Source organism: Falco rusticolus, chromosome 5 (assembly GCF_015220075.1).
Source record: "Falco rusticolus isolate bFalRus1 chromosome 5, bFalRus1.pri, whole genome shotgun sequence".
In the NCBI taxonomy this organism is placed as follows: domain Eukaryota; kingdom Metazoa; phylum Chordata; class Aves; order Falconiformes; family Falconidae; genus Falco; species Falco rusticolus.
Genome location: NC_051191.1, coordinates 73,545,362 through 73,558,493, shown reverse-complemented (window position 1 = coordinate 73,558,493; position 13,132 = coordinate 73,545,362). Strand labels below are relative to the sequence as shown.

Genomic DNA, 13,132 nt, shown 5'->3' with positions numbered 1-13,132 from the left:
TTTCTTAACAGGCATTTGAAGCTTTTGCTGCAAATGCACAAGCAATGAGAATGTTTGCCTGCAGCCAGCCTACGGATCCGCTCACATCCGCACGGCACCCAGCATATTTTGCAAGGGGCAGAGACGTGGCAAGGCTCTCCTCAATCCTTCTGACATGTCTCAAACTGCTAGGAATGTTATCAATCAGGGGTGCTCATGTGCACACTCACGCACACCCATACAGACAGTGAAATTTATCCCCCGAGTCAGTTTACTATCAAAGTAATTACATAAATAGCTTTTGAACTGTCAGCATCTGTCTTTCAAAGAAAAATCAAAGAAAACAATGTGTGAGTACAAAGCCTGGAAGACACAATAGTATTGCATTACGTTTGTATCATTAACTATGGTTACAAAAGAAAAAAAAATATCCTCCTGTATCTACACAGGTTTGGGGGGGGGAAGAAAAAGCATTAAATGGAAATAAGAATATTTTTAACTACTCTGTATTCAAATAACGTTAGGATGTATTATAATAATTGCAGCATGCAGTATAGAGCATTTTTTAAAAAGCATCAGCTAACTGATCTTCTTCAAGACTGTGAGCAGGCAGAAAGGTAGTGGTATGCATTTTTTCTTTTAAGAAAAAACTGAGATGTTTGCGGAAACTTGCCTAAAGTAATTCTTACCTTTATGCACTATAAGCCATTTTACTACTGGCCTCACTGAAGTCACCAGCAGAACTATTTCAGTAAGGCCAAGAATATTCCTACTGACTTTAACAGGGATACATGTTAAATAGATAATTAAATCTTTGCTTGACCCAGTTTGATACCAGGTAGGGTTCTAGCCAAGGGGACCCTATGAATGAAGCAATTATTGATGCCATCCAACACAGCAAGCAAACCAAACCATGCCACAACACAGTTTCTGTCTAACTTTACTCTGATGCAACAGACAGTGTGATGAGGACACAACTACAACCCATACATCAGCTAAAAACTGAGTCACCTCCAAGCATTTCCTGCAGCAGTTTGTTTTTTCAGTGTGATTTTTCAGCTAGGGATGTAACGATTTTGATACAAAATTGAAAAAGAGACGAGAAGGAGCTTTTTCAAACTGAACAGCCTATTAACTAAACTGTCCTCAGAAGAATCAAACCCCTACTAGCACTTACTATATTCAAATAATAATAAAAAATATCAGCAGTACATATAATAAGTACTTTTTTCTTGAGGGTTTCATTCTGGTATCTTTTCTCGAGAGTTTCATTCTCATCCCATCGTCAACTCTTTTTCTTTCCCCACTCCCCACCCCAGCTTTAACTTTGCTCTGCCACATAAGAAATCCAAACCCAACATTACCCTGCTCGGTAAGGAAAGCAGGAAAGTAAAATAGACAGGTCATCTAGTCATCTTCTACTTAAAAGCAAACTAATCTTTGTCATGCTCACTCTGAAAAAAAAAAATCTATTTATAATGCAACAATTTTAAAGAGGAGTATTCTCCCCTTGCTGCACAGCACAGACGGCTGCGCTGCTGACGTCACCCGACAGTGTATATGTGAGGCAATGGGGACCTGGTGTTACGTGCCTTCAGGAAACGTAGTCTGATAAACACATCTAACTGGCTGAGGTAAGTGCAGAATTTAAACTCTTCTTTCTTCTGTCTTTGAACACAAATGTCAAATGTTTATGACCAAGCAATAAGTATATACTTTAAATTACGTACTTGCTGGTATGTGTTGGTGGGTGGATGTGGGTATGTGCTTGTGCACGTGTGCAAATTCCCTTGATGCTTCCCTATCAATACTTCAGAAAGTGTTTTATTTTGGACTGGCACACAGCTTTTCAGGCCAGTAAATCTTGGAGCTGCCAGGACATAAACATCTAAAAACTGGCATTTATCATTAAGTATTTAAGCCAACTTTACTACACAATGACTGCATCGCTTACAACTACCTACCTTGCTAAATTAAATTACTTCATCTGATTGATATGGGAAGTCAGCATAATAAAAGAAAACTTTCTGACTGCTTTTGACTCAGCAAGCCTCAGCCACCAGAAAAAGAAACAAGGAAAGAAAAAGCCCAGAATTCAAACTGATTTGTCTGTACCTACAGATTTATGTAGTGAATCTTGTTTTCTGTTTGACAAATAAAAATCCTTTTAAGAATAGCAAGCTAGAAGGAAGTTATTTATTTCAGCATACAGACACTCTTAATCTTTTAAGTTTCAGTGGAAGACTTTGCAGAATGAATAAAAACACATGATGAACAATTACCATCTTTTGCCATTACTACCCTCAAGAATTAATATTCTGTGGGGACAAAAACTTAGCCGTCTGCTCTATAACAGACCAGCACATTACTATTTCGCAATGCTGGAAAGAAGTGGTCACTGAGTATTCTTTATTTGCTGTTAGAAAAAGTTTTGGTACAGCAGATTGCAAACAAAGCTTGGTATTCAACCAGGTTAGTAACTTATTGTCAAGGTTACAAAAGGAATAGACAACATTTGTATTGAGACTATTTCTCAAAGGTTATTCATTGTTTTACTGTCTAGACAACAAGCTAGAACTAGGCTAGAGAAATGGCATTTGCTGCTGGAATTTCACGCAGCAGCAGGAAAACCTGTAAAAAACACGTATGTGTATGTATATTTGCTTTGTTTTGACAAACTGGTAGTTGTAGCTCAGCAACATTCATCTCTATCAGCACATCTTTCAGGTAATTTCAGTACAAAGAACTGCTTTAGGTCCCTTTTGTCATCCAACCCTCACACCGATTTTTAAATATAGTGGTTTGGCCTCCATATGTTCAAACAAAATAAAGCCACTGGCATTTGCTACTTTAATTAGTTCAATTTTATTCTCTTCTCTCTATTAATAAGCACTTCTTAAAAAGAAAAGTTGTGTTTCATTTAAATAGAACCTGATTTTTTCTGATCAAATTAGGTACCTTTAAAAAAAAATTACATAAATCTGGAAGAACCCAAACTTGCTGCTTTGTCACAAATTCACATTTTTTGCATTTTAGATGCTCTAAAAAAAAAAGATTCCTCCAATCCTCCCTTCCACAGATACTACCTTCAACTAACCTGCCGCTCTAAGGTCAAATAGGAGCAGCTCCATCCAGTCACAATCTCCATTTCAGGCTTTCATTTGGCCTGAAAGACTTTCTGCGTTGGTGTGGCTCAGTTGGCACCGTCTCCTTCTCTGCAGCCTGAGAGTATCATATTGCATTGTGACCAACCTCCACTATTTCGGCAGCTGCCAAATTTCCTCTCAAAACTTAGGTTTCCCTGTGTGCCGCTGGGCAGGTTCTATTCCCTGCCCCCCCAGCACTTCTGAAATATTAACAAAGGACTAAAGCTCACTGTCAGCAATTTGCTACTATTAAACACCCCCAAAAAACAAACACAGAGATACTAAGTAGGTTGCAATAAGTATTGAATTTATCTTACCTCCTTCACTTATGACTCTCACCCTCCTTCTCTCCCCACTCCAAATACAATACTATCCACAAAAAATAATGCAAAGCGTCCACATCTGACACAAGTTTGCAAACATTTTTTCAACCATTAATTTGCAAGTGCAAAATTCACACCGCTCCTAAGAAAGTGTGCAGTTTTCACACATCTCCTGGGGATCTGTGCTGTATTAGTCAAAGGTTTAAACCCAGCGTATTCCCCATGAATTACCTCTCTTCTCTTCCCCCTCCTTCCTCTTGTCCACATCTAAACACAGAATCCCTAGCTTCCTTGTCTTCAGTTTACAGATTATGCGATCCAAAGTGTCACTCACTGGATTACTGCACATAACCTGAGCACTACTCAAAGCTTACTTGTCTTCAACTTGTCCAGCATTACTTAAATGGAATTATCCGTCACAATCCATATACCGAATCTGCATAGCACACTTATCTCAAGATTCTGTGTGTCACCTACCAGATTATCCGTTTTAATCCATACATTGAATCTACATAACATATGTCTTTAATTCATGGGCTCTGATGAGCTATAGTATTGCTGAATGGATTATTTCTCTTTATCCATTATTGGCAGTTGTAAGACCGTTCACTGCATAGTCTCTCATGCCCCATCTTCTGACGTATAAGCAAAATTAGAGTCTTCAGCAAACACAGCTCTATCACACATCAAACACAGCTTGATATAATACCCGCACTGATACTTCACGTAACTTGGAACCCAGTTTCCCACACAAAAAGAATGTCTGTCTTATCATGCATTAAGGATTAGGATTGGTAGCCTAATCTTTCATTCAATTACACTCAGAAACTTGTGGTTACTCCAGTACCCTCTTTGGAGTCACCTACATTTAAGTGGATACAATGAAGAGCGGATTTTACCCTAATGCTGATTCCCTTTAACAATGAATGCAGGAAACACTTCACCCGAGTTGTTTAGGAACTAACCTGTACAATGGAAAAGGATTTTCAAACAACAACAAAAAAATATCAGGTTCAGACTTGCCTGGTCTTTCTTGAAAGATTCAGGTGCAATCACTGTGAACAACGCCTTCACTTCAATAGCAAACCAACTCAGAATGATTGGAAACAAAAGTCAGTTTAGCCTTTTGTTCCACACACCTATTCAAAATTAGCTAAGTGGAGAACATAAAAATATGTATTATTATTTCTTGACAACTCTCAATAAGCGAGAGATGGACAAGATTAGCAGAAAGGCTTTGTGTACGCCGGGGAAGTTTTAAAAAGAGTTCCCATCGTGGTTAAAGCTGTCTCACATCAGCCTTAGCAAGACTGCACCTCACGATGCGCCTGGCCACCTGGGAGGCCAGCACCGTTCATTGAAGTCTGCTCAGGGGAGGCCCAATGCCAGTGAAACAGATGTTTCATGTTAATTTTCTAAGCATAGGGATGGCCACCGACATCGAAGAGTGTGGCAATAGACTTCTTATACCTTTTGCTACCAACGGCCCAGCCTACATGCTGCATCTGCTGGAATCAGTAACATCGCTTTGGAGGAAAACAGCCACTTTCACCCTGCAATGCACAGGGATCAGGTGGCTACGCTGAAAGCAGAAAGGGGGTATAATTTTCCTTCCTGTAGATGATCGGTTTGAGACCTGAAGTTCTCTCTGCTCCACTGAATCCAATAAACTGCATTATCCGTGAATAATCCAGAGGTCTTTTGAGCCCCGTTCTTGAATATGATGGATATAAGTAAGTTTGAACAGGCTTTAACCAATTCAATATAGAGTTTTACAGCTTTATTTTAAAATATTTCAATTTAACAGCATGTTTTGCGGGTTTTACTGTAGACTTGTTTTGAACAGAGTAAAAATTCCATGGATTTTGAAACAAAATTTCTTAAGAAATCTCCAGTGCCCAAACTGTATAAATTATTTAGCCCCAGACTACCTCTCCAAACAAAGAGAGGCACTTCAGTTAAAATTTCTGCAGATACGCAAGGTTCTAGATTTTGCCCCATTTAAGTAGAAGAGTATTCCCTTGCAGCACCTTTCAGTCAAGCCTCGGAGCGCAATATCACATTTCCTTTTCCATTAGTAACTGGACATACATAGATCCTTCTTAACTGTGATCTTGTCGCTTGTAGCTAGACCTCTGCACATACTCAGGGATGGTTCTCCCATTTTACAGGCATGCAGAGGAAGAAAGGAGGGCTTAAAGTAGCTGCCGAAAGTAACAAAGGAACTAAGAGGAACAACTGAATACAAAATGTGGGAGTCTGGCAACTTCCAGCCATTCACCAACTCCCCCATCTTTAATAAAATATTACTGCTTTCTAACTTAAAAGAAATCACACTAATAGAAAATAAAGTCTTCTGCTTCATCTCCCTTTCTTTTAATCTCTCCCAGAGAATAAAACTCAATGGTAATAACACAGACTTGGGCATTAACAATATGTAGCCTAGTGCTGAGACTTTAGCACATGACATACTAAACCTCCCCCGGATCTAATGAAAAACACAATGAAATTTTGAACAGTTACATGGAAAAAACTATGCAGTTCCTAAGACAGTTGGGCAGTACAGCTTCTAGTGCTGTCCACATTCCAGGGTGTATTAATAATAAGACGCTACTTGTGCGGGGTTTCCAAATATCACTAATAGAGAAATAAGGAAAAAAAAAATACAGCTGCCAGGCCAAATACAGGGAGAAGTTAATTAAAAAATCACAACTGGAAAACTTAATAACTCTACGTTCCTATAGAAGGACAAAAACATTTTCTAGCATAATATACGTGTGTTTGGACATGCGTACGTGAGTATAAAGCAGCTCAACTTGCACACCTTTCATGTTGCCTCACTAAATACAGCTGCAATACAGCTGAGCCATTGTTTGTTGGCCGCTCATGGCTGGCGGTGCCATGAAAACCGCATTCCTGGGCACTAAATAATCAGCCTGCCTGACCCCCCAAGAACCTGTAAGTCAAATTCATTTACCCCCAGAGGGCAATGCTCTATTGTATCCTCCCTCCTTTCTAGCCACCTAGGAACAATGGACAATAATTGCAACTGTCACGGCAGTCAGTAGGAAAAATAAACCAGTGCCTGTTTTCACAGCTTACTGCCAAACCTGATCCAAACACCTAATAACCATGCCCCCAACCATAGAACCACAGTCGCACTAAAAAGCCTCAGATGTGAGGCTTTTGAACAGAGCTACAGAACAATAACTCGACTTGTGTTCAAAATATGAAGCTAAAAAACAAAAATTAAAGCAAAGAAAACTCTTCTTTGAGGCTGTGCTGTTGCTCCCCATCCTCCCCCCAGGCAAGACTGAAAGGACTGTTGAATTTCTTTCGTGCTAGCATATAGCTGCTGCTGCCGCTTTCAAGTTTAGCTTGTGAAAGGGAAAGAGAGGAAGGGAGAAAAAAACATTGCCCTCCAACAGAACAAGATCATAGGGACTGGGAACAGACCGCCTTCTCAGTGCGCAGCACTTCTCAGGGCAGCTTCACCGAGTCCAAAGGCAGAGGGAGAATCACTGCGAGTCCTTCCAAAGGCTCCAGCATGTCCAGAGTTAAGAGGCTCCAGACAACATGCAAGAACTGCTGAAACACACACCCAAAAGTGGGTATGAAAGCTGCCTGTGTACTTCAGGCCTGAAAGATCTTAAAGACTCATCAGTCTGTGGCAGCCGATGATGCTATTTTAAAACAATATACTTTTAAAAAACAGAACTTGCAGATAAGCCCAGTGGCTACCCTGTCTCTTCACAACCTGTAGCTTTACGCACATGGAGCAAACGTGCTCAGTGGGAATAAAGAACCCAGGGTTTGGCCCTCTGTTATAATAATAATATCTTAGCCTATTTGCGGCCGAAGCACTATATTCGGCTATAAAGTTATCCTACATATGTAACGTATACATATATATATTTTTGAATTACAGCTTCTTGGGGAGAAGCTAAGGGAAGCAAGTGGCATACTTTCCAACTTGCATAAGTCAGCGGACTAGTGCAAACTAATGCCAGTGGCTTACGAGTGACAAGCTGGAAGGCACACATCATTAAAATAACACTATCTTTGCACATGTACCAATACATTAACTTCCAAGAGCGTATCATATTCTACTCTTTACTGAATGCTGCCCACCTCCTGTGCAGAAGGCCCTTAAACTTGTCAGGCACAAGGTCTGGGAGACGGCCTGAATGAGGATCTCGTTATCAGGGACAACATTGGTAAGCAAAGAAAACAAAAATAACAAAGAGAAATGAAATCTAGTTTATAAACATAAAAGAAGGGTTTCATTTAAATCTCATTCTACTTTCACATTTCCAAAACAACATTGGCTTGGATTTTTCTACTCCAGATGTACGCTGATACGAATGGGAGAAGAATCAGAGTCACTGTTTCTTTTCAGAGTGATAACGGCTGCTCTGAAAACTAATTTTTTTACGCACATGTATTTTGAGTCGGTTCCTCATCACAAGCCCTGAGGAAGAATTATAAAAATATTAAATTCTGTGAAAACAAACAACTACAGGTTCCCTAAAATGACCTCACATATATAAAATGGGGAAATATCTTGGCAAAGCAGAAGCTACTGCTGCTGGAGAGTGGTCAAATTTTGTCATTTTCCTTCTGGAGTACAGCTTTAAAAGAACATGCTTTAGTGCACAGATGTTGTACGCTGTCTTTTAAAATCTGCATTGCCTAATTTTGGTACCTAGAGGTATCATTACACAAACTTTGCTCTTTCCCCTCCCCCCCCCCTACACACAGAGAAGTCAAAAAAATCTACATCATCAAAATCTGTCCAAAAATTAACAAGGACTTCTGATCACCCTCAGATTTCAGAAGCTGAGCTCTGCTACATTCTGACACCACATAAGCCTGTGTTTGATATGTGATTTGACTTTTTTTTCCAACCCAGTAAGAGAACATGTCCTCTTACAACACGGAATAATATATGCAACAAAAGCTTTACAGAAGTTCATTCACTTAGGGCAATATACCATTTAATTTATTTACATTATCACAGATGGAGAGCATACATTTAATTGAAGCCCCAAATAACGACGTTTCAAGGGGAAGGGAAGAAGAGCAAACAAACAAAGTTCCATAAAGCCAGTGATGGCTGTATATATATTCTCAATTTGTTTTTATCACAGAAACAGCATTACCTTTTATTTCTCCAAAGTTCCCTGATCCCATGGCAAGAAGCTTGTCTTTCCAGTCCTTTGATAGTAGCTTTTCAATACTGGGAGTTTCTGAGTGAAGGGGGGGAAAAAAAATGTAAGCAAATCAACATGACTGTCTCCACAATAGAACTCATTAAAAGTCTATCTGCTAAAAATAAGGCCAACCCTATTCTGGGCCCCAGTTCATAATGACTTCATCAACAAACTGATAAGGGGGGGGGGGGGGGGGGGGCGAGAAAAAAAAGGAGAAAAAAAAAAGTGTTTTGTCACCTGCGGTTTCAAAACCATTAGCTTTTTCCTCTTGTGGAACAAAGCCCCGGTAATTCTGTATGACAATGGGCACATATAAACCTGCAGTTCATTGTTTTTCAATTTGGTGAACAAGTTGCTGCCTATAATGGATGCCTGTCAATTTCTGGGTGTTAGTCTGCAGTCAAAAAATAATTATGTTGATAAAATGCAGAGTAAAGAGAGAGAGAGAGAAGCAAAGAATTAGCTCCTAAATCTGCTACATGTAATTATATCCCTCTGAGTCTTTACAATTACATCCACTTTATAATGTGTGTTTAAACATCGTGTGGTGGTAAGCATACTGTGGAAAGATTTTCTAGTAACACGCACATTATAAATAATAATAAAAAGTTGGGTATGAAAAAAGCTTTAAAGGATTGCAAAATCCAGAGGGAGAAAAGGCATTGCTTAGAATGGAAACCCATTATTTGCTCATTTCAGATTCTATCACTTCCTTGAAAAATAAAATAAAATAAAATATATTTGTTCGGTATTTTCAGGAAAAATGCACCGAGGGTGTGGATGGGTCTGATATTTATGTCTGTAACTCTTGTATTCTGACCTCCTTTTGTGTAGAATTTTAATGCATAAGTAAATATAAATGCTAACAAAATTCAGAGAACATTAAACTCAATTCCAAACAATGTAATTGTATATTCTTGTCAGCATTTAGATGGGTACACAATTACAATAGCTTTCAATCCCACGATTAGCACTGCATTCAGTTAGAAAATGGAGTGTACTAAAAGATAAGTGTCCCAGTATGCCCCATCTAAATAACAATACCCACACTTATTATCTGGATCTAAGACATATACTGCTATTCTCCACATTTGTGTTTATGTGTATTTGTATTTGTTCAGGCATTTGTTTACCCCCTACCAGGAGCATAAAGGGAGTACATGTTAACTTATCAAAGGGACCGTCTGGCCTAGAGACCATACAATTATTAGCAACTGGTTAATTTTCCCCACAGTAAAAACCATTATGAGCAACCTTCATTATCTCGTTTGGCTAATTCTGCCTCCTTTCTTCAAGCCCCAACTTCCAGCTCGGAGGCAGCCGCCCCGCACCGCCGCGGGGAGGCTCCCGGGGGCCCGGCCGGGTCCCCCCGCCCGCCGGCCGGCTCCGCGCGCCGCCTTGTCCCCTCCGCACACACCGCCTGTCACACCCGAGCCCAAAGCCCCCTCACACCGGACGCACAAACGAGCACGGTGGCTCGGGCACACGGTGCCCTCCCGCTCTTCACCGCCCCCCCAACCCCCGCCCGCCGCCTCGCGGGGGGTGCGCGCCCGCGGGAGCCCGCGCCCAGGTACGTCCCCGCGGCCGCACCGCGCCGGGCGCTGCGAGCCCAGCGGCCCCGCATCCCACTGGCTGTAGGTGAGATTTATTTTATTTCATCCCCCCCCCCCCTCCCCCCAACGTTTTTATACACGTTGCAACGCTCCGGTGTCCTCTGTAACTGCTCTCAGAGGGGCAGGCTCTGGCAGGAAGGGTCGCTCCTTGCGCTGACCCCGGACACGGTCACCCAGGAGCGCCTGAACGCCAAGTTTTCTGTTAGAAACCCGACAACTGCAATGAAATCCTAACGAAATAGATGGGAGAAGCTGCGGTGCAATGACCGTTTCCCTGCCGGGGCTGACGATACGGAGAAGCCGCCACGCTCGAGGCACTTCCACCGCTACTTCTGAAGTTTGCGGGTCGCCTGGAGGCACCCACGAAGGAAACCATTCTCCCAAACATGTCTGAATAGGTCGAACAAACGCCGCCACTTGTCTTGTTTTAAAAAAAATATTATTTTATTTATTTTATTTTCCGCCGCTTTTCTAAAAAATTCTCGACCAGCGTGTAAACAGGCCAGAGCAAACGCGGTATTTGTAGCAGAGGGCCGTCAGTCACTAAAAGCTAACAAATCTTTGCAAAGCAGGAATGCGGCAATGAGAAATCCATTGTGAGCCGACAATAGGCTCCAAGAGCCTGCAGGCACCAAAAGCAGCCCGCCTTACTTTTAAAAGTCTATTGTCAGCGAAGTCCACCACAAAGCTTTTCCCCCTGCGGCTAGACGAAATATTCGCCGTGGTGCGCTCGGCAAGAAACAGAAGTCTTCTGTCTAACTTGCCGCGTTAAAGCAACAGTAGCCGCTCGCCGGGGCTGCCAGGGCCCCGCTGAGCCGGCCGTGGCTGAGGCATCGCCCGCCCCGCCCCGCCGCAAACGGGGCTGCGGAGCCCGCACCGATCCGCCGCAGCCGCCCGGCGAGCAGCGCTGGGACGGGCCCCGGTGTGACTTTACGGGGAGGGCATGCGTGCGCGGGGGGGGTGTGCGCACCCCGCTGTGTCAATCCGCACCCCGGTGACCGAGGGACCAGCGTTACAAATGAGTACCCCCCTCCGCACCCCGCCACCTGACTCCGCCGGTGATTGCGGGAGAAGCCGGCGGAGGAAACGAGCGGAGGATAATGAAGGCGATGGACCGGCCGTGGTATCAATGACTGAATTTCTGCGAGAATGGTAAAAGATCTCGGTAGGAAAGCGCGATTAGAGATGTGAAAGGCCAAATGGCAAAATCCCAATAGTAACAATGCATCTGTTCATTAATGTGTGAATATGAGTAATATGAAAATTTAACACGATTATAAGCCCCTCAGCAATCCTGATGGCATAGAAGAGATTGTGGTGATCTAATCAGCGCTTCCCCTGTTGAAATACTGTATGTTAACTATTTAAAATGATATTATATAGATTTTTTTCCTTTAACCCCCCCCCCCACGTAATCATATTTAATTGATGTACTAACTTAGTTTCAAACCTCCCTTGACTTGAACTGCAATTTTTACATAAGGCACTTCAACAGAATTTCGATCTAGAATCAGCAAATCGGTGTCCTTTTGCTAACACTTAAAAAGAACTTTAATTCTGAAAGACAATAGCTTCCTCACCCCTATAGCTTTATAGAGCTAAAGGGCTATATTAAATTACAGCTTGTTTAATTCTATTATATACCGTGTTAACATATTGTACTTACATAAAATATGCTATTCATGTACTCAACCTATCACATTTCAGTAGATGCTTGTGAAATACATTATGCACCATATCTTGGAAACAACCATTTATTATGTCATTTACATACGCCATTAAAAAAAGATTTGAAATTTACACATCTTAAATAAAAATAACTGTTTAAAAGGTTACAACTGTAGAGCTTTCATGAATTATACAGAAACAAAGTAATCTTTTGTTCAGGTTTTTGTTTGATTTTTTTTTTTTAGACTTCATTGGGAAGATGATGCTCAAGAAAAGAAATAAACACTGTATCTTGTTTGCAAAGCACTTGTTCTCTGGATTTGTTAGAAAGTCAGTAGAACTTTCAACGCTTGCGCACGTTAACGTGCAGCTTGAAACTGGGAAAGGGGGTTTGCAGACAGGTACTACTATTCTTGATCCCCACTTCACCACTTACTCCCCCCTTGGATTCACCAGAACAATGTTCCTACATCCAAAATCTGAGGCATATTGTGACAAATTTTGGATATGCATCAGGATAGCTAATATGATAATCTATATTAGCATTTCCAAAAAGCTATACACGGTGTGATCTGCCACTCTAAGTTCTGATTATTCAGAGTGTCTCCTAATTTCATCTTCGAGAGGAACCCAGGATTAGCCCCATTTCTTCTTCTGAGTCCCACTTGAGCTAAGGATATCCTCCATTACCTATTTGCAATGTAGGTCCTACTGCACACAATAAAACAACTCCAAGTCTATCCACAGCACAGTATGAATACATCTACAGAAGAGTTGTTCACGGGTTGCTTGTGAACAGTAATTCACTAATGTTTGGGAAACATTTTTGTTCCAGAAACACTATAAAAAGTGTTAAGTGGTGTTAGAGAAGGGGATTACGGGTAGGGTACCAAAGAAAAAGACTGATGGGAAGAATAACAGGAATCATTAAGGCAATGTTGGCGAAGAGAAGACCGATTGAATTAATAGAGATACAAATTCATCCACAAAAATTATTTCTGCTGTCTCTGTTCAGCACATTTGTCAGTCATTAGCTCTTTCTAGAGATATTTACGGCACATTTTGTTTTTCTTGTTTCACCCTTGCCTCTGTTGCTTGCATATGCTTCTTCGCATCACTGCATATGGCAATACCCACTGGTGAATGGCCCTCCAACTGTGCCAGCAGCACACTGGCTCCTCGGTGCCCCC

General features: G+C 41.5%; 1 protein-coding gene across 10 annotated transcripts in view; it reads right to left on the bottom strand.

Moving 5' to 3' along the window:
- The window catches only part of SOX5 (SRY-box transcription factor 5), a 341,339-nt gene that overhangs the window by 156,770 nt on the left and 171,437 nt on the right, over positions 1 to 13,132 (bottom strand). For all 10 annotated transcript variants that reach the window (XM_037389411.1, XM_037389407.1, XM_037389409.1 and 7 more), the window contains one exon: positions 8,611 to 8,697. In XM_037389411.1, coding sequence (XP_037245308.1) covers positions 8,611 to 8,697 — 87 coding nt within the window. The remainder of the gene's footprint in view (positions 1 to 8,610; positions 8,698 to 13,132) is intronic.